This window comes from Rattus norvegicus, chromosome 7 (assembly GCF_036323735.1).
Source record: "Rattus norvegicus strain BN/NHsdMcwi chromosome 7, GRCr8, whole genome shotgun sequence".
Lineage (NCBI taxonomy): Eukaryota > Metazoa > Chordata > Mammalia > Rodentia > Muridae > Rattus > Rattus norvegicus.
Genome location: NC_086025.1, coordinates 132919164 through 132941522, shown reverse-complemented (window position 1 = coordinate 132941522; position 22359 = coordinate 132919164). Strand labels below are relative to the sequence as shown.

Here is a 22359-nt window from a genome sequence, read left to right as displayed (position 1 = left end):
GACCACCAGACTCCGCTCTTCATCACTTCTGAGGGGTGAGAAGGCGAGTTAAAATCGAGGTGGTATCATAATAACTTTGTTGACTCTGATTTTTTTTTTTGTAATGCCAGAAAAGGCCAGGCACAGTGGTCTACACCTACAATTATAACCTCTACAATTATAACCACTTTAGCAGTAGAGGCAGGAGGATAAAGAATTTAAGAGCAATTGTCAGCTACTTAGTGAGTTCAAGGCCATTCTGGACTACATGAGACTGTCTATAAATAGATATATAATAGATAGCAAGCAAGGTAGGAGGCTGGGGTGGTGGTACACACCTTTAATCCCAGCATTTGGGAAGCAGAATCAAGTAGTTCTCTCTGAATTAGGAGCCAGTGTGGTCTACATAGTGAGTTCCAGGCCAGCCAGGAGACTTTGTCTCAAAACAAAACATCTTTTTCAGTTTGTTTGCCTTACACACAGTCTTTGGCTTACTCCTCTCTTCTAAGAACTCTAGGTCTCAGTTGTTTTTTCCTGCCTAGGTACTTGGTCACTACTTGTAAAATAATCTACCTTTCCCTCCACGGAGGGAGCTTAAATGTTCATCTACGCTAAGTTCGAGGTCTTTGGTTGTTTCTGTTGTTGAGGCAGGGTTTCCTGAGGTCCAGGACAGCATGTACTCACCATCTACTCAATTCTGGCTTTAAGCTCATGGAAGCCCTCCTGCCTTGGTCTCCTGAGTGCTGGGATAACAGGCACCATGCCTCGCTAGCCCTCTTCCCTCTCGATATTTAGAGAATATTTTAAACAGGTTCTGTAATGGAACCCAGATAGATAAGATCTTACATATTTAATATGTTACCCTGGTACCAGTGGAGAAAATTTAAATGTAACATTTCTCCATCAAGACCAAGTAGGTTTTTACAGTGTTTCCTGTTTTGTTTTGGTAAGATGATAGGGGTGGAACTCAGGGTCTTCTGAACACCAAGCTACTATTGTCTGCATCGCACTAACATCCCAGCCCTTTTCCTTTTTCCTTGAGTGTTCTGCTTACATGGTGTGTGTGCCAGGTGCCTACAGAGGTATGGTACAGAGAGTACCATATCCTCTGGAACTGGAGTTATAGGTGGTTATAAACTGCCCAACATGTGGATGCCAGGAGTCAAACTCAGGTCTTCTGGAAGAGGCCTCTTAGCCACTGAGCCACATCCCCAGCACCATCCTTTACTGCTCTGAGACAGGATCTTCTCCCAGTTCCTAGCCTGTGCAAATCTAAAGGTCCCTCTTCAGCCAATCTGCTGAGCCATTAGCCGTTGGCTCTTTATTGACTGACCAAAACCTATTTGCGACAAAGACCTTCAGTGTTCGGATGAGTGGATTCCCAATTTGGGGGGCCGGATTAATTCAAAGCATTGGAACCCATCCCCAACACTCCTTGTCCTCCTTCACCTCCTCTCCTCTCATAAGCTTCTATGAGTGACACACATTTGTGATCCCAGCACGCTAGAGGGTAAAGCAAGAGTTCAGGTCCAGCCCGGTCTATGTAGTAAGATCCTGTCTTAAACAAAATGCTCTAAACTTATGAGTAAGGAAGATAAGTTTTTGGGGATGAACCCTGAGTCCTCATAACTGGTATAAAACCAAGTTTTAGGTGGGTAAAGCTGACCCCTAAGTGGAACGCCTGAGTAAATGAATCTGCCTGACCCTACAGATTAAAAATTCAGAGCCTGGTGGTGGCGGTGCACACCTGTTGTCCCAGCACTCAGGAGGCAGAGGCAGGCAAATCTCTGAGTCTGAGGACAGCTAGAGCTACACAGAGAAACTCTATTTCCCAAAACAAAACCAAAACAGAAGGAAAACAGCAACCTCCTCAAGGTCTCTGGGATTGTATATGTGTGCATGTACGTGTGTGCATGTGCCTGACCTATGGTTTTTTTTTTTTTTCCTTTTCTTTTTTTCGGAGCTGGGGACCGAACCCAGGGTCTTGCGCTTGCTAGGCAAGCGCTCTACCACTGAGCTAAATCCCCAACCCCGACCTGATGGTTTTTTAAAGCACTAAAACTTGATTATCTTTACTAAAAATATTCTTTCCCCATCCGATTATAACTCGTGATATTTTAAATTTTTATTTATTTACTTATTTATTTATGAGTATGATAAGTGTTTCGCCTATGTAAAAGTATCTTTTATTCACCTGATGTAACTGTCATCTGGGAGGCTCACTATCTCCATCTGCTAATCTAGGCCTAGTCCTGGAAGCGTCTGGCCTCTGTGCAATCTCATCCAGGCCTAGAATGTTCTCAGCCTCTGAGACTTGCTGCAAGAGCAGGAGGCGCTCTGAGCCATGAAGCTCAGGGCTGTGGAGATAGCTCAGCAGGTGAACCCTGAGACACCCATGGAGGAGGGAGAAAACTGACCCCTTCAGGTTGATCTCTGACCTCCACATTTGTGCTGTAGCACGTGCACCTCCCTAATAAAAATAACAGTTTGGGGTTGGGGATTTAGCTCAGTGGCAGAGCGCTTAGCAAGGCCCTGGGTTTGGTCCCCAGCTCTGAAAAAAAAAAAAAAATAACAGTTTGAAGAGGCTTTATAAGAAGCTGCCAAATATATATTTTCTTCTTGGTTTTTTTTTTGTATGTTTGTTTTGCTTTGTTTTGTTTTGTTTTGATAGTCTTACTTTGAAGGTGAGGCTGACCTAGAGCTTACTTAATATGTAGCCCAGGCTGGCCTTAAAGGAGACTACTCCTTTACCTCGGCCTCCTGAAGGATAGGATTACAATAAGCAAAACTAATTGCAACACACACTCAGAGATTTCCTGTAAATTTGAAAGCAATATAGATGATTAGAAATTTATTCTTGTTTGTTTGTTTGTTTGTTTGGTTGGTTGGTTGGTTGGTTTTTCAAGCAGGGTTTCTCTGTGTAGCCCTGGCTGTCCTGGAACTCACTCTATAGCCCAGGTTGGCCTCAATCTCAGAGATCCACCTGCCTCTGCCTCCTGAGTGCTGGGATTACAGCCACCATGGCTGGGCATAGAAATGTATACTTATAGGGGATTAGACAAAAGGTCTCATTAAACAAGTCTCCCACCCCGTCATACCTTCTACTAGCTCAGAATAATACAGGAACAGAAAGAAACAAAGTCAGGTGTGCTAAGTTGGGTTTGAGGACTGTTTGGATCTAATTCTTCTTTTTTTTTTTCTCAAGAAACCACCTAAGCAAACGAGTGAAAACCATCCAAAACACTGGGAAAGGGTATGAGCTTCAGAACTTGTACATCATGCTGAACAGAATCGATCAGTACCAGAAGAAGGTAATGCAGGGTTGGACAGACAAACAGAAACATCTGGAGCAGAGACGAAGGCAGTGCCTATGGACTATGACGCAGTTCTTCAGCCAGGTAAATGGCTTCCCACGGCTTCTTCCCGGGGGCTGCAAAACACGTAAGGTTGTTTGGGTTTCACTTTGTTGGAGATGCAATCTCTCTACTAGGTAGCTCTGGCTGTCCTGGAGCGTGCTATACAGACCAGGCTGGCCTCGAACTCACAGAGAATTAATTACCTGTCTCTGCCTCCCAAGTGCTGGGATTAAAGGAGTACTCCATCATGCATAGTTCAAAAAGAAAAAAAGTTTGTCAATAACATTGCCTGACTGGACCATATATATGTATGTATTAGTTTTCTGAGGCCTCTATAACATTACCAGCAATTTACAAAAGAAATAGCTGGGTGTGGTGACTCACATCTGTTACTTTCAAGGCTGAGGCAAAAGGATTATTATTTGAGGCAAACCTCGGCTACATGGATAACTCCAGGGCAGCCTCGGCTACAGGGTGAATTCCCCATCTTGAATATCTGCCCCCTCAAGTACAGACAACTAAACTAAAACAAAAAAGACAACTAAAAGAATCCTCTACCACCACTGCCAACAAGAAGAAAATACCCCCTCGTCTTCTAGAGACAAGAAGTTTATGAGATCAAAGCATCTCAGGGTTCATTGTCTCTGGAGGCTCCCAGGGAGAGATCTGGTCCTCTATTTCGGTCCTTAGCCTGTAGCCCTGTAACCCCAGCCTCTGCCTTCAGATGGCCAACGTGTCTTCTGTCTTCCCTTCTGACTCTGAGGAGAGATGACAATGAATTCATTGCACACCTAAGTAGCCCAGGATGCTCTCATTTTAAGATGCTTGCTTAATTACACCTGCAGACTCTTTTCCCAAATAAGGTCACCACAGTCTCAAGTTGTGGTGGATCTGTCTTTGGTGGGTGCCGTTGGCTCTTCCCCATCAAGATCCACCTTCACTTACTTGATGACAACTTTCCAACAAGAGAGCCGTTGGAACAGATTAACTGTTTCCTTCCCAATCAGCCGACAGCCCCTCCAGTCATTACTCTTCGGTGCTGTTCTGTTGCTGTATTTTGAGAGTAGGTTGTCCTTGCACTCCAACCAATATTTCCGCCTCAGTTTCCCAAGTGCTGGGGTTACAACTATGAGCCCCACAGCTGGCTTTGATTATGGCCGGTTACTCTTTCCTCAGAACATAAAGAGGCAAGTATTACACCATAAGTTTACAAGGAGCTAAGGGGTTTATTTAAGTTGCTTACACTTACCCTGCACAGGGATCCAGGTAAATTCTGGCGCCGACCTCTGGAGTCCCTTCTGAGACAGTGCCAGCACGCTTTTGGAAGTGTCAATAGCCTTTTAAAAAGTTTCAGGGGCTGGAGAGATGGCTCGGAGGTTGAGAGCACTGACTGCTCCTTCCAGAGGTCTTGAGTTCAATTCCCAGCAACCACATGGTGTCACTACCATCTGTGATAGGATCTAATGCCTTCTTCTGATGTGCACGAAGGCAGCTACAGTGTACTCATAAATAGATATCTTTAAAAAAAAGTTTCAGAGCTGGAAGTAGAGTACTTCGCCCCGAGATTGTGAGCGCAAGCTATAGGAATTTTTGTTCCCGAGTTCATGAGTGCCTGAGAAGGTAAGAAGGTGGCATTAGGGCACCAGGAGACAGGGTACTGTAGTTGTTAGCTCTGGCCCTTGGCAACAATGATGCTTGATCCTAGGCAAAGCCCGCCACCTCTCCAGTCCTAAAGGCTACAGTTGTGATTAACACTGAAGAGCAAAGCCTATAGGAGCAGCCTCTGCAGTTAGGATGTCCACACAACATCCGTCTTTCGAATATGGTCGGTTTATGCACACGAACCTTCCTTATAATATTATGCTAATATAGAAGTTAAGCAGACATTTTACCAAGCGCGGGCCGGGGTTCGGGTAGGGTGGAGTTGTTCGGGCAAAATGCTGCTGCTGGGTTCCACTGGGGAAACTTCTCCCGTGAGGATGCTTCTGAGCTCCACCAGTGTCTTCCGGGAAGTCCTTCCGCTGAGGCAGGCTGGGAAGTTGGCACTGAGGGAGATCCGAGGGGTCTTTGGGAGCGCAGCTGGCACTGCTGGGCGAGTATGTGTGGGGCCAGCGACAGCGCCGGAAGTCTAACGGTCACTGAGGCCACGCACAGTCTCAAGTCTTCTTACTGGTGGGTATCAACAGGGCTCTGTCTCGGGAGCACGGCAGTGAGAGCTTGGGATCCGTTCCCAAAGTTCCAGCGTTTGTATCATTTCATTGGGCGGTAGATTTGCGCTCTCAGGACTCAGAGCTTGGGGCCGGTACACTAGCTCATCAGACTGCCTTGGGGTGAGTTCTCTAGTGTGCCACGGCTGGCCGAGGGCCAGGCCCCTCTCTGAGCTGGGGGTGGGGTGGGTGGTGGAATCCTGCTTCAGAGGTCCGCTCTAATAGCCTCCAGGGGGCAAGCACAGGCATGGCGTTATTTCCGTTTCACGAATGTTTTTTAAGATATGTTCCTTACAAATACTTCGCTTTTTAAGACTGGCTAGCCTGGAGTTTGCTATGCAGACTAGGCTGGCCTCTAACTCCCAAGTGCTGGATTTAAGGGCGTCCATCACTACACCAGTCCAGTTCTAATATTAAATACTACAAGCTGGAGTTCTAGAAACATTTTACTATCTATACATTCTTTTTTTAATTAACTTTCTTTTTTTGGAGACAGTGTTTCTCTGTGTAGTCTTGGCTGTCCTAGGACTCACTATATATAGACCAGGTTGGTCTCAAATTTACAGAACTCTGCCTGCCTCTGCCTCTGCCTCCTGAGTACCGGGATCAAAGGTGTGCACCACCACTGCCCAGCTAATTAGCATTTACTAACAGAAGCAAGCCTGTGCTACATAATGAGTTCAGGTTGACCAGGGATTCACAAGACCTATCTAAAAAAAAAAAAAAAAAAAAATCCCAAACTAGTCACCTAACAGGAAGAGCAGTGTCCCCGACATTTCAGAGGCAACTCAGGCTCGAAAGAAGTGGTTCTCAGCTTGTGGGTTGAGACCCCTTACTGGAGACCAATGACTTTTTCACAGGGGTCGCCTAAGGCCGCTGGGAAACCGGTATTTACACTACAATTCATGAGTGACATTATAGCCATGAGGTAGCAACAAACATGGTTTTATGGTTGGTGGCTAGCACAGCATGAGGAGTTGAGTTAAAGGGCCCAGCGTCAGGAAGGTTGAATGGAAGTAGTGACACATGGAGACATAAAGAGGGGACCGGAAAGGGAGAAGGCTGCCCTGTCCATGTGGGGAAGCAGATGGACAGCAAATTCGAGGCCAGGCTAGTCTCTGGGTGTCCTGTCTCAAATCCCCCAACTTCCAGGAGGAATAAGAGGGTGGGGGTGCGTAGCTCTGCTGTTGTCTGGATCCAAAGCAGAACGTCCTAAACTTTCTGGCTTTTCTCTTCCTGGTTCTCCTTTTTACACTTCAGACTGAGGAATAAGGCAGTGCCTCTCCCCCCACCCCCATCCCTCTCCTGCACCTCTAAACTTATTTTTTGTTCTTGCTGGTTTGTTTTTTAGCTTGAGAGGGTGTTTAAACTAAATCTTAGCCAGCCCATGCCCTCCATCTCCAGCTTTAAGAAGATACCCAAATTCACCAAACTTCAACGGCCGGTCTTGGACTTATTGATTGATGACAGCAAAAGATCCGATGTTTTCAAAAGACGTGGGTGAGTTCAAAACCCTTGGGTGAGTCTAGGATGATGTTAAACTTGTAAGTGCTACATTTCAGTTCTACCCAAGGGTTCTCCATCCCCACAGTTAGAACAAAATGTGGGGGAGAATATTAATGAGTTTGCTTCCTCAGTCAATCTAGTGTTTTGTCCCTTTGGAGTTCTGTTTGTTCTGAGGTAGGGTCTCCCTCACTGTGTAGCCCTGGCTGGACTGGAACTCCCAGAGATCCTCCTACCTCTGCTTCCCAAGTGCCGGTGTTAAAGTTATTCATCATGAACCTTGCTTGGCCTAGCAAAGTTTACTTACCTATATGTCTACCTAAATGTTTACATTTTGTTTTGAGTTCCTCAAGATGGCTTTGCAGATAAGTGTGCTTACCAGGCACCCCCTGGGGATCTGAGTTCAGGCTCTAGAACCCACATAGGGGAGACCACCAACTCCACACAGCGTGCTCTGACCTCCACATCTCCTCCCCTGCCCCTCTTCCTCTTAATATAATACATTTTGTTGTTGTTGTTGTTCAATGCTGCTGGGTCAGAGAGATGGCTGAGGGGTGAAGGCACGGGGATGGCTGAGCTGGACTCTGGGGATTTACAACGGGAGGAGAGAACCCTGGATTGATCCCGGATTGATTGTCATTAGTTGTCCTCTGCCCTCAACATGCATACCCTGGCACAGGCTCACACACACACACACACACACACACACACACACACACACACACACACGTGCGCGCATGCACACACGCATGCATGCACACACACATGCATGCACACACACAAAACAAATAACATGTAGCAAAGAGCAGATTCCTCCTCACTAAGCAAATTATTTAAAGAATGTTTCTCCTTTCTTCGTCTCTTCTCTTCTCTTCCTCTCTCCCCTCTCCTTTTCTCTCTTCTGTCCTCTCTCTCCCTCTCTCACCCACCTCTCTTCCTCTTGCTCCTCCTCTGTCTCTGTCTCTCTTTTTTTAGAAGGCAGAAGCTTTGCAAGGAAAAGATACAAGAGATAAAAGAACTTGGCCTTCCTAGACCTACAGATGTCATCATTTAAGTCTGTGTACTTCTCGAGGCTAAGGCGGTATCATGAGAACAGATGACTAGGCATAGAGGTGTTTTGGTAACTACGCCAGTCAGCTCTGCTTTTCCCATATCTCTGCCAGGGTGGTTACAGCTAGGGCTCCCTGGAGCACAGGAGGACAGGGCAGAAAAGGGTGTGGACAAGGTGCGGACTTGTGTGTTTTCACTGGTGTGGAGCTCCGAGGGCTTCATGCCTATGCACCCTCTGTCTTTCCAGGCAAGCCCCAGTGGAGGCTGTGTGGAATGCTGACCTGTCTACATCAAGCTACCCAGTGGTAGAGAAAACACCAATGAATCTACTCTGGGCCCAGCTGGGCGGGTACCCAGATATTCCCAAACTGCTGCAGTTAGATATTCAGTCGACCTTAAGAAAATCTCTTGCCTCCATCTGCCCACGGTGAGTAAAGGTTTGGGGTATGGTCACCGGGTCATTAGTCACACCTTCTGTCTTCCTAACTTGACTGTCTTCTCCAGTACAGGGAATAAGCAAAGTGAGTGTCTGGTGTGAGGTCAGTTTAGACTTACAACATAGTGCACACGAACTCTGTGGTGGTCACCGTTTGCCTTCCTAGACCTACAGATGTCATTGTTCAATGTTAAGCCGACAGTTAACAAGCCAGGCGGTGCTGATGTGCACCCTTGACTCCAGCACCCGAGTTGGCAGAGGCAGGCAGATCCCTGAGTTCAAGGCCAGCCTGGTCTAAATAGCTTGTTCTAGGCCAAACAGGGCTGTGAGAGGAGAACTTGTCTCAAAAAGACAGACAATAAACACACAGAATTCAGTATGGCAGCATGCGCTTGGTCCCTGGAGGACAGGTGCTCGAATGGGCCCATGTCTTCAAACTATGTTGCCTCAGATTCCCACTTAACCATGGGAAATGTTCCCGTGAAGGAGACACATTTTGGGGTTTGTATTAGCCCTTTCAGGACACAGAATTACTTAACGTTCAACATTAAAACGTTAGTAGATTGAGCCTCTCCCGCTAGAGTAGTTCACAGACGTAGTCTATGTGGGGGAAGTCTGCGTCCTGAAGTACGAAGCCATGCTAATTCATATCCGTGTTCAGATTTCCCCATGAAATAAACATTCACATTCTAGAGTTGGGTACTCCTATAATCCCGGCATTTGGGAAGCCGAGGCAGTAGAACTCACACAAATTCAAGGACAGTCTGGGCTCCATTAGCAAGGCTTTGGCTCAAGAAAACAAAAAATAGAGTTAGGCTAGAGTGATCGCCCAGCCTGCATGAGACTCTGGGTTCAACCCCCTCACACACACACACACAGAGCACAGGGAAAGAGCAAATCTTCTATAGGATGCGGCTGCAGAAGTGTCCTGATGGAAAGGACTTGCTGGTGCATTCCCAGTCTTAGGTTCATCTACAGCATGACAAAGCAGCAACGATAAAGTAAAACGTGTATGCAACACAAAGACATACCATAGCCTAGACCTATTATCCCGCACTCAGTTGGCTACAGCGGGACGATCGAAGTTTTGGGGTCAGCTTAGGCTGTACAGTGAGACCCTGTCTCAAAAGCAGATCTAGAGGCTGGAGAAATGGTTCAGTTAATGTGGCAACTGCCACAGCAGCATAAAGCCTAAGTCTGTATGCTTATCCTAGTGTTTGAGTCAGACAGATGTAAAAGCCTGTCTTCTCCACTGGAAGGTCAAGGTTGCAAAGTCCTGGCAAAGAAATGTCCAAAATATGACTTATCCATCTAAAAGAGGTCTATTCTACTTTTGCTCTCAGATTGTTTAGATAAGGAATAAAGGGGATTCCTACCTTAGAAGAAAAGAAGAGGATCCTAGTTTGGGTCCCTGGTACACATGTAAAAAGCTGGGTGGGAAGGGGACGAGATATGCATGTCCCTGGTGCTCACTGGCTAACCAGCCTATGAGCTGAGGAGCACCCGGTTCAGCAAAAGACCCTCTGTCAAAGAATAAGGTTGAGAGTAACCATTGGAAGACTCCAGTCATCAGGGCCTGGTCACCATGTGCACACATGCACCCTCCCCAAAACACACACAAATTAAGAACCTTTAAAGAGCAAAACCAAATCATATATGTTAAGTATGCACAAATGTATAGAGCACACATGTACATAGAGAGCACACACACACATAGAGTACACATACATATAGAGAACATACATGTACATATATAGAGAACACATGCACAGAGAAAACACACATGCACATATGGAGAGCACACATGTACTTAGAGAACACATGCACATATAGAGACCATACATGCATATAAATATAGAGAGTACTCATAGAGAGCACCCATGCACATAGAGAATGCACATGCACATATATAAAGCATACATGTAGAGAGCACATATGCACTATAGAGAACATATATGCACAGAGAAAGCACCCATGCACATAGAGAACACATGCACATAGAGAGACCACGTATGCACATATATAGAGAACACACATACACATATATAGAGAACATATATGCACATATGTAGAGAGTGGATTTAGAGAGCATCCATGTACATAGAGAATGCACATACACATATATAGAGCACACATGCAGAGAGCACACAGGCACATATATAGAGAGAACACACATGCACTTATAGAGCAAACATACACATAGAGAGCATGCATGCACACTGAGAACACACATGCACTTATAGAGAGTACACATATATAGAGACCACACATGCACACAGAGAACACACATATACTTATAGAGAGTACACATGCATAGAGATCACACATGCACACAGAGAACACACATGCACATATATAGAGCACACATGCACATAGAGAACACAATGCACTTAGAGTACACATACATGAGATCACACATGTACATATATAGAGCACACATGCACTTAGCACACATATACATATAGAGAGCACACGTACACATAGAGATCACAAATACACATAGAGATCACACATGAACATATATAGAGCACATATGTACAGAGAGCATACATGCACTTAGAGAGCACACATGCACTTAGAGAGCACACATGCACTTAGAGAGCACACATGCACAGAGAGCACACATGCACAGAGAACACATATGCACTTACAAAGCACATATACACATATGTAGAGAGCACATGTACATATAGAGAGAGCACACATATGAAGTACAGGAGTCAACTAGACACGGAGAGAGAGAGAGAGAGAGAGAGCACCTATGTCAGAAAGGATGTGAAGAAAAGGGGCTCGCTGGACAGGACAGTGCATTCCTGTAATTCTGTTATTTGCTGGTAGAGGCAGTTGGGTCAGTACCCAAGGCTATCCTCTGCTACACACAAAGCTCAGGGCCAGCCAGTCTTGATTTTAGAATCCCTTAGGGCCTAGGAGGTGGCAAGGCTCATCTTCTAGTGCATCTGTGAGGCATTTCCAGAAAGATCCACTGAGGAGGAAAGACTACTCCTACTGTGGGTGGCTTCACCACTCTTGGGGAGCACCCAGAGTTCCTTTTTGCCTGCTTTCTGATTCACTACCATGTGAGATCCATTACTCTGCCACCCTTCCTGGCCATGACTGAACTTTCTAGAACCACGAACAAAAAAAGTACATGTATTTTTTTTCCCGTTAGGTATTTTGGTCACAGTCTCAGAAGTAATCAACTAGAACAATCTCTGGGACAAGATACACAAAATCTCAAGAAACATCTGCCTTATTTCTACAGTCAGCTTCTGACCCAAGAGAGACTTAGTGAAACCTGCATGGTTTTCTAGTTAGACTCAAGAAGTTCAGCTCCCCACCCCCCACCCCCCTTTTCTCCTCTCAGTTTTAAGATAGTGTTTCACACGTAACTGTTCACAGATTCACAGTATAGCTAAGGCTGGTCTTGAACTCCTGACCTTCCTGCATTTACCTCAGATCTGTGATTACAGCCTATGTCACTATTCCTAGTTTATACAGTGCTGGAGATGGAACTTCAGGCTGCATGCACGCCAGGCAATCATTCTGCCCAGCAGTAATATTAAAAAACAATCCATGCTATGGCTAGCTAGGCACTGGGCGGTGGTCTCAGTCCGTTTCCCCACCCGGTACTGAGCCCAAGACCGCATGTTTTCCCTTGCCAGGGCCTCTCCAAAATAGCTGGGAAAAGGAAAACACCAGACAATCTTAGTTTAGAATCAACAGATAACACAATCGCTGGGCGTGGAAACCAGCATCGTAAATTCACCAACTACTCTGTGTTAGAAATCACCAGGCGCTGAGTCCTAATGGATTCCGCCACCCAAACTAACAGTCCCCAGCCTACACAGTATCTGGCTTGACCGTCCAAAAGGAAGTCCCCTCCTCCTGCCTTCCCTCTTCTCTCAGGCCTGGAAGGCCCTCCTGCTCCTCGCCCAGTGATTGGCTTCTTCTTGTCTTTCTTATTTAATCACTTAGGGGAAAATTCCGCTACAGAATTGAAGTATAATTGACACGAGACTCATCTGGGTCCCAGCATAAACCATTAGTCTGTTTTTGTGTACTGAATGGTGACAGAACATCGTTCGTCTGGGCTGTGTGTGTTTACTCAGGGGCTAAAGGACATTCGCATTGTTTCTAGTTTTTGGCAACTATGTATAAAATTGGTATGAAGCCCATGTGAAGGTTTGGGGATGAATAAGCAGGAGTTCTGGTCTGCTGCTATAAGCAAGTGTTGTTTCTAAGACTTTGTAATTTCACAGTGGCCATGTCTCCCTGTGTGCATATGCACATAGCAGAACTACTCACCTCCACACGAAAATTTCTGTGCTCTCGTGGCATTTCTGGTTACTTTTCAGGAATAAGAGTTTTTCTGATCAGGGGCTGGGGATTTAGCTCAGTGGTAGAGCGCTTGCCTAGGAAGCGCAAGGCCCTGGGTTCAGTCTCCAGCTCCGGAAAAAAAAAAAAGAAAAAGAAAAAAAAAAGAGTTTATCTGATCAGTAATTAAAATGTGCAGAGCTAAAATAATCAATACTGAATTTCATTTCATGCTCCAGGGGTCCCCTTCTCTTGTAGCCTGTCTCTGCAGTCCGAGGAAGAAATGGACAGTTTGTGTTCTCTCTAGTGACCCAGAGCTTCAGCTTTTGTTCCTAACTTTTCCAGTTCTCCACCATGATCAGTGACTCCTTGTGAGGGAGTTGGAGAGCACTGGGAAGGACTGAGGGGAAAGGAAACATTCCAATTGAATGCTTAAAAAACTGTTAAACACCATCACCTTTTGAGTGAAGTGGTATGGGTTTTTTGCTTGTTTGTTCTTTTAAAAGTGTCTTAAGTGGGGGGCTGGAGAGATGGCTCAGCGGTTAAGAGCACTGACTGCTCTTCCAGAGGTCCTGAGTTCAATTCCCAGCAACTCCATGGTGGCTCACAACCATCTGTAATGGGATCTGGGGTCATCTTCTGGTCTGCAGGCACACATGCAGACAGAAAGCTGTATAATGTATAATAAATAAATAAATAAATATTAAAAAAAGAGAGAAAAAAGTGTCTTAAGTGGGCAGGAGAGATGTCTCAGGAGTGAAGAGCATGTACTTACAGAGGATCCAAGTTCAGTTCCAAGCCCCCGTGTTAGATAGGTCACGACCACCTGCAAGCCTAACTCCAGTGGATGACGCCCTCTTCCAGCCTCCATGGGCACTCACACCCACATGCACATAACCATGCAGACACACACATATAAGTACAAAGTACAGAAGTGCCTTGTGGGCTGGTGACGTAGCCTTGAGGTGGAGTGCTTATGTGTAGCATGCTCAAGGCCTTGAGTTAGATCCCAAGAGCTACAGGAAAAGAGAATGCTTTGATGTGAGCATGGAGGTTGTCGTGGTTTGAATAATAAATGTCCCCAACAGAAGAGGTAGGGGTTTTTCAGCAAAAAGAATGCTGGGAAAAAAAATCACACCGTACAACAGACCTCGTGTAAGTTGATCTGGGAGGGGAGATGTGGAAGATAGCCTCTGATGGTGGGGGCTTTGTGGGGGCCTGGAGCTTAACACAGGGAAAATACACTGCAGCAGTGATAAGGGAAATATGTCTTGCTCACCTTTAGAGAGAATTACTGAAAGCAGGGTGGGGGTTGGGGGAGCACCTGGTTCTGGAATGTGGGAGGTTCTTGGTTGACTGACATTTGGATATTAGAACATTTGATGGCCAGTTGGTGGTGCTTTGGGGGCAGGTTTAGGAGGTACAGTCATGCCTAGAGGAAGTGTGTCAGTGTGATGGGCTTAGAGGGTTGACGGCCTCACCTAATTTCCAGCGCTCACTGTCTGATCACTCTGCTTTCTGCTCCTGCCAGCACTGCTGACTCCTACTGTCAAGTGGCCCTGCTGTGATGGACTCTTAGCCCTCTGGAATCACAAACTCTATATAAGTAATCTCCTCCTCCTGCTGCTGCTCCTCCTCTTCCTCCTCCTCCTCTTCCTCTTCCTCCTCTTTCTCCTCTTCTTCCTCCTCTTCCTCCTCCTCTTCCTCCTCCTTCTTCTTCTTTTGTTAAAAAAAAGTTGCCTCAGAGCCAGGCGGCACACGCCTTTAGTCTCAGCACTTGTGAGACTGAGACGGGTGGATCTCGAGTTCAAGGTCAGCCTGGTCTACAGAGTGAGTTCTAAGACAACCAGAGCTACACAAAGAAACCCTGTTTCAAAAAACAATTGTATCTGGTTTTTTTTTTGCTTTTGTTTTGTTTTGTTTTTTAAATTTATTTATCTTATGTATGTGAGTACACCTTCGCTCTCTTCAGACACACCAGAAGAGGGCATCGAATCCCCATTACAGATGGCTGTGAGCCACCATGTGGTTGCTGGGAATTGAACTCAGGACCTCTGGAAGAGCAATTGGTGCTCTTAATCGCTGAGTGATCCCTCCAGCCCCTGTTTTTTTTTTTTTTTTGTTTGTTTGTTTGTTTTTTATCTGTAGAGTTTTGTTTTGTTTTGTTTTTTTTAAATCACAGACACATTAAAGTAGTGAGTTCAGAGGGAGCTGGACTGGGAAAGGCAGCTGCTGTGAAGAACCTGACCTTGTTTGTTTTGTTTTTGTTCTGAGGAATGTGTAAAGCTTTGGAACTTTGAACCAAAAAGCCACTGAATGCTGTAAACACTTAAAGCTTAAAGGGTCATTCTGATAGGACCTTGAAAGACAGTAGCTCTGAGGGCCATGTGGACTGAGGCCCAGCTCAAGGGGATTCAGAGGGGAACAATATTGGCTCCTGGTAAAGAGGCCATTCCTTGGTGTTTTGACAAAGAACCCAGGAGCCTTCTGCCCTTGTCCTAAGAACTTGCCTGAGGTTAAATTAAAAAGCAGTGGTGGGGTTGAGGATTTAGCTCAGTGGTAGAGCGCTTGCCTAGCAAGCGCAAGGCCCTGGGTTTGGTCCCCAGCTCCGAAAAAAATTAAAAAAAAAAGCAGTGGTGCTGGGTGATGGCAGCTCATGCCTTTAATCCCAGGGGAACTTGTCCGTGTTGCCCAATGTGCGTTGGCATTAGAAGCATAAAGACAGGAGAGTGATGGGGTCATGTACAAGTTCCTATCATGTATTCTTCTTCATTAGTTTTTGTTTCTTTTGAGACAGGGTCTTCAGTCACCTCAAAACCCTAACAGTAATCATAGCTGCTTTAACTCTGTGATCTGAGCTGGTCTAATCTCACCACTCATGAGTCATCCGAAGCACTGAGAAGACTGAGGCTCAGAGGGCCACAAATTCCAAGACCACAGTGAGACCCAGCAGTAGAGGAGAAGGAGGGGAGAGGAGGAAAGCGGGCAGAGAGGAGGCAGGGGAGAAAGAGGAGGGGCCAGCATCACAGCGACACAAAACTGTGATTTTACCTTTCAGTCAGTGGTTCTCAACCTTCCTAACGCTGTGACCCTATGCTACAGTGCCTAATGTTGTGTTGACCCCCAAACGTAAAATTAGTTCATTGCTATTTCAGAACTGTGATTTTGCTACTGTTATGAATTAAAATGTAAATGTCTGATATGTGATCCCTGTGAAAATATCATTCTACCCCCAAAGGAGTCTGAACCCACAGGTTGAGAAACACTTCTTTAGTGAATTAATTTGTCCGTGTCACTGTGGCAATCAAGGGAAGACGTACTCCGCTGCAGTCCTGTACTTTGTCTCTCTGTTCAGCCTGCACCCCAACTTCAAGCTTCATTAGTTCTTCCCCCGACCCCCACCTCAGGCGGCTAGAGGAAGCCATGGTTTGGTGTGACCTCCCTCAGGCAGGCTATGCCTTGGTAGAACAGCTTTTCTGATGGCAGACCTGTTAAGAACAGAGTGTTCTGCTGTATTTTAAATGGTTGTTTTTACCCTCACCAGAACCTAGAGACAGAAGGAGCTTCCTGTTGAGCCCTGCAGCTTCTGCCTGTAGCTTATGGTGAGCCTCTGACAGGTCCACAGTTAAGGCCCGGGTTCTTTTCTCCTCGAAGCCCCAGTGCCCACTGGAATCACTGTCCCTGGGTTTTTGATCTGTTAAGTTGTGACTTTCGATATCTTTCCATCTCTCCAACGTGGGCAACAGCAGCTTGACCTATGACCTCCTCAGTTCTCTGTCAGCAGCTTGACCTATGACCTCCTTGGTTCTCTGTCAGATCTCTATCAGTATTTTCAGTGTTTCAGGTTTTTACTTGTTAGACGGGAGTGACCACTTTTATTTTGTTGTGTGGTGAGTTTTTGGTTTTTTTTAACTATTTATTTATTATATATAAGTACACTGTAGCTGCCTTCAGACACAGCAGAAGAGGGCATCAGATCCCATTACAGATGGTTGTGAGCCACCATGTGGTTGTGGGATTTGAACTCAGGACCTCTGGAAGAGCAGTCAGTGCTCTTAACCACTGATCCACCTCTCCAGACCATGTGGTGAGTTTTAAAGCAGGGTCTTATTTGGCAGCCCAGGTTTGGAGCAATCACTTCTCTTTTGGTTTTTCATTTCATGTGCGTTGGTGTTTTACCTACATATATGTCTGGGTGAGTGTGTCAGATCTTGGCGTTACAGACAGTTGTGAGCTGCCGTGTGGGTGCTGGGATTTGAACCTGGATTCTCTGAAAGAGCAGTCCTTAACCACTGAACCATCTCTCCTGCCCAGCAACCACTTCTTATGCTTGCACCCTGTGCTGGCTGGTCTGTGTGTCAGCTTGACACAGGCTGGAGTCATCACAGAGAAAGGAGCCTCCCTCGAGGAAATGCCACCATGAGACCCAGCTGTAAGGCATTTTCTCAACTAGTGATTAAGTGGGAAGGACCCAGCCCATTGTGGGTGGTGGTATCCTTGGGCTGGTGGTCTTGGGTTCCTATAAGAAAGCAAGCTGAGCAAGCCAAGGGAAGCAAGCCAGTAAGAAACATCCCTCCATGGCCTCTGCATCAGCTCCTGCTTCCTGCCCTGTGTGAGTTCCAGTCCTGACTTCCTTTGGTGATGAGCAGCAATGTGGAAGTGTAAGCTGAATAAACCCTTTCCTCCCCAACTTGCTTCTTGGTCACGATGTTTGTGCAGGAAGAGGAACCTGATTAAGACACCCACAGAGACAGACATACACACATACTTTTCAGCTGCAAAACGGGCTCATAATGGGCACATCTTTCATGAAAAAAAAATGTGTCTTTATAAGTGGACTTATTCAGTCTCCATTGAACTTGTCAGAGATTTCCACCACTGCTGACCAAGCTGCACATCGCCATCTTAGAATGCTGACAGAAACTCTCACTTAGCAATGCTGCGCCTCAGACATGACTCACTGGTTACAGCACAAAGCTATAGTACATTTTTTTTTTTTTTTTGGTTCTTTTTTTTCGGACCTGGGGACCGAATCCAGGGCCTTGCGCTTCCTAGGCAAGCGCTCTACCACTGAGCTAAATCCCCAACCCCGCTATAGGACATTTTTAAAGCTGCTTTTGTTTCCCTAAACATAAATCTTTGACAGTTTTCTGTGTTAACAAATGTGGGACGGGTAAGATGTTAGCAGATAAAGGCTCTTGGTACAAAGTCTGACTGACCAAGGTCCATCCCCAAGCCTCACAAGGCAGAAAGAGAGAACCAACTCCTAAGAATTGTCATAGCCTCCATGTGAGCACTGTGGTGTGTTCTCCCCGCCCCCCCTCTAGACATAATTTGATTTTTCAAGATAAGGTTTCTATGTGAAGCCCTGGCTATCATGGAACCCACTCTGTGGACCAGGCTGGCCTCAAACTCAGGCCCCTGCCTGTCTCTGCCTCCCAGAGTGCTGGGATTGAAGGTGTGTGCCACCAACATCCAGCTCATAATTTAAAAAATTAAGGGGCTGGGGATTTAGCTCAGTGGTAGAGCGCTTACCTAGGAAGCGCAAGGCCCTGGGTTCGGTCCCCAGCTCCGAAAAAAAGAACCAAAAAAAAAAAAATTAAGAATGGACACACGCCATCGCTGTATCGGTGATATGACTCCCACTGCACAGATGTGTTATAGATATGTTAATTACTGCACCATTCATTCCAGTGGACATGAAGGCAGTTTCTAACACTGCAAGCTATCCTGCACCAGTTACTCTTGTAATGTCTGAATGGTTATGCGATTGTTCCCCTGTGGCAGTGCTACTGAAAATGGTTTCTTTCCAGTGGAAACTTTGGGAAATGATGGCAGGTCCATTTTCTGAGGTGATGAGCTCTGTGGAGGTTTCAGACATGTTCTAGCTTTAGGTTAATGACATCTGCAATGAATGATTTGCTAACGTCGGGCCCTGCCCCTCCCGAGAAGTCAGCCCATCCCTTAATGTGGCTTTAATGGCTATGGGTTCCGTCTTGGTTTCCATGGCTTATCTTGGGAGCTCTGTACTCATTGTCTCTACCACACACCATAGTCTCCATTCCTACAGATGTATTTAGGACCAGCTTTTTATTGTAATATTTTATTATAATATGATTAATTATTATTGTCTTGTTTCCAGGTCTAAGAAGATTCGAAAGTGAACACAAAACTAAAAGACAAGCACGTAGAAATCAAATTTCAATGTTTCAGTAAAACGTTGGTTTTTGGCTTTTTGTCTTACATAAAATATTAATTATTATGTTTACTCTTTGCTTTCTGTGCTGCTTCTAGATCATAAGAACGTCGTCTAAAGCTAGACCCAGTGCTTAGTCTTAGCACTTTAGAGGGAACAGCAAGTGGGCCAGGAGTTCAAGGTCATTCTGGTCTACTTAAGTGCCTGTATTGGCAGGGAGGGGCTGGAGAGGGGCTAAGTGGTTAAGAGTATTCACTGCTGTTGCGGAGCCCAATCTGTTGTCGGTTCTGAGCGGGGCCTCACAAGCACTCACCCGTCATTCCAGTCCCAGGGAATTCAATAGCTTCTGACCTCTGCTCCTCCATATGTTCACCTGGTACACATACATTCATGCCTACCTGTAAAAGAAAATAAATTTTTAAAAAATTTATTTGGCTCAGTGGGAGATCACTTGCCTGGTCAAAATTTTTTAAAAAACGAAAGAGAAGATCGGAGAGGTAGCTCAGTTGGTACAATGCTTGCTCAGAGCATACAAGGCACTGGGCTCAGTCTCCAGAACCATAAACTAGGCATGGTTGTACCCACTAGTGAGGCAGAGACAGAATCCTCAGATTCTAGAGTCATCCTTGGTACATAGCAAGTTTAAGACCAGCCTGGCAGTGGGGGTACAGTGGGGTCAGCGGTGTGGGGGTGGGGGTGGCTGGAGCCACAGCTCAGTGATTCAAAGTACTATTTGTTCTGTCTGTTTGCTTAGAGCTATTCAGCTCTCAGCACCCACACGGTGACTCAGAGCACCTATAACTCTAGATCCCAAATTCCAGGGGATCTGAAAACCTGTGGCTTTCTTGTGTGCCATACGTGTAGGAATGTATACATACTCATGTAGCCAAAATACTCATGTAGCCAAAATACTCATGTAGCCAAAAATAAATATAAAAACTTAAGAGAAAAAAATGATTTCTGTTTGATATCACTGGAAACAGCTTTGCCAAACTCTGGGATAGGCTGAGCCATTAAAAGGATATTATTATGGGCTGCCATGAAGATAAAAGTCAGTGCCTCCCAAATTCATGTCTAAACATATAATAAACCATATACACACATACCATACACACACCACACATACACCATACACACCCCCATATACACACACCATACATAATACACTGTACACACATAATACATACACACGCCATACATACACACACACCCCATATACACAACACATACACTCTATACATATGCACATCACACACCCCATCCATACACATACCACACATATACACCATATACACACCCCATACACACACCACACACATACCATATACACACACGCCATACATACAGACCCCATATACAACACATACACACATATACACACATACCACACATAAATACACACACCACACACACATACCACACACACATATACACATACACACATACCACACACACACATACACACTACACATATACCACACACACACACCACACACACACACACACACACACACACACACATAGAAAGGGAAAAATAAATGGATCTAAATAAAGCAGGGAAATAAAAGCCAGCAGATGCTACAGCAGAACCAAGGTGACCCTAGGAAAGCCAGGCTTTATACATAGGACTATATCTGAAGGGAATTTTGAGTTGAACCCTTTTCCATTTACTACATGGAGTCAAGGTTAAGTCTCATTAAAAGGCAATGAGGTTATTCAAAGTTAACTGCTCATCAGGAGTGAGATCTGGGCTTCTATTCCACCTTTTTCCATCTGTTTCCCATCAAGAGAACTGACATCCATGAGAGAAAATAGCAGGTTAACAACAACAACAACAACAACAACAACAAAAATAGTCAGCTATAAAGTTGACAAGATGAACAGCGTATTCTAGGTGACAAGTGTGAATACAACATAGCTATATAAATATCCCCGAGGAAATAAAGGGAGATACTGGAAATGGATCAAAAGAACCAAGTAGGAGTGAGGCATTCCTGTAATTGCCACCTTGGGGGGTGGGGGTGGGGGAGTGAATTCCCATAATCCCCGCCTTGGGAGATAGGAGCAGGAGGGTCCTGAGCTCAAGGCAGGCCTCTTCCGAAAGCAAGGTCCTGGTCTCAAAACAACAAAAGAGAAGAAATGACACCCAAATAAAAAATCTAGAGGTTGGGGATTTGGCTCAGTGGTAGAAGGCCCTGGGTCCCCAGCTCCAAAAACAAAACCAAACAAACAAAAAAAAATCTGTGAGGAGGGCTGGAGTTAGGGCTCAGTGGTAGAACTTAGACTAACACTTCCCACAGGAAAAAAAAATATTACCTAAATGAGATGCTTAAAAGGAAGACCGAGTTAAAATGAAGGGAAGGCTTCCTTTCCAGCCTCTGCCTCAGACCCTTCAGCCGCCATGATGTTGATGCTAAGAATGGGATTGCCATCTATGAAGTCCTTTTTAAGGAAGTCATGATGGCTGCCAAGAAAGAGGTCCACATGGTCAAACACGACGAGCTGACAGACAAGAATGTGCCCAACCTTCCTGTCATGAAGGCCATGCAGTCTCAAGTCTCGGGGCTCCATGGAGGAGCATTAGCCTGGAGACATTTCTACTGGAACTGAATGAGGGCATCCAGTGTCTCTGAGGTTACCTGCACCTACCTCTGGAGATCGTGCCAAGCCACCGTGTGCCGCAGCCGTCCTGAGACTGGCAGGCCAAAGTCCAAAGGTCCCGAGGGTGAGCGACTTGCAAGACTCACAAGAGAGGGACAGACGGAGACACCTACTGAGGGAGTGCTGTGCACCTCAGTGAAGTTAGAGATTGTGTTGCAGGGTTTGGGGGATTTAGCTCAGTGGTAGAACGCTTGCCTAGCAAGCTCAAGGCCCTGGGTTCGGTCCGGGGGGGGGGGGGGGGGGGAGATTGTGTTGTATTGAATAAACTTTAAAGGAAAAAAAAAGCCTGAAGGGGGGAAATAAAATGCAAACCAAAAGAGAGACAAAGGTCAAATCAGAACTGACTTTGAGGCAAAAGATACTGTTGGGTGACAGGGAGGCGGTAGATCGAAAACGTATTGATACTTAAAACAATACCCATTATAAAACAGCCTGTCTTGTATATAACAACAACACACATCATAAAAAGCCTTGTCTGTGTCTGCATGTGTGTGTATGTGGAAGCAGGTCCCCACAGAGGCCAGAGGAGCTGGAGTTACAGGAGGATGTGAGCTGCCAGTGTGCTCTAGAGTGCTCTAGATGAGCGAGTGAGCGAGTGAGCGAGTGAGCCTATAAGCTCTTACCCTCTGACTCACCGTATAGCCCAGCTCCGGGCTC

The 22359-nt window shown here is 45.7% G+C and overlaps 1 protein-coding gene and 1 long non-coding RNA gene across 11 annotated transcripts in view; one reads left to right on the top strand and one right to left on the bottom strand.

Annotated features, from left to right (window-relative positions):
* Positions 1-19113, top strand: part of LOC100362820 (Protein FAM186A-like) — a 59057-nt gene extending 39944 nt beyond the window's left edge. The window contains exons 5-8 of the mRNA XM_039080362.2: positions 3185-3377; positions 6894-7042; positions 8343-8522; positions 18988-19113. Coding sequence (XP_038936290.1) covers positions 3185-3377; positions 6894-7042; positions 8343-8522; positions 18988-19009 — 544 coding nt within the window. The 3' untranslated portion in view covers positions 19010-19113. The remainder of the gene's footprint in view (positions 1-3184; positions 3378-6893; positions 7043-8342; positions 8523-18987) is intronic.
* The window catches only part of LOC102549417 (uncharacterized), a 56816-nt gene that overhangs the window by 32304 nt on the left and 2153 nt on the right, over positions 1-22359 (bottom strand). For 4 of the 10 annotated variants that reach the window (XR_593722.4, XR_010053102.1, XR_010053096.1 and 1 more), the window contains exon 2: positions 12837-19439. This is a non-coding gene — a long non-coding RNA (uncharacterized LOC102549417). Of the gene's footprint in view, positions 1-59; positions 3410-4280; positions 7068-12836; positions 19440-22359 lie in introns of those variants that run through there. The other 6 variants (XR_010053099.1, XR_010053103.1, XR_010053097.1 and 3 more) reach the window with 5 other exon arrangements.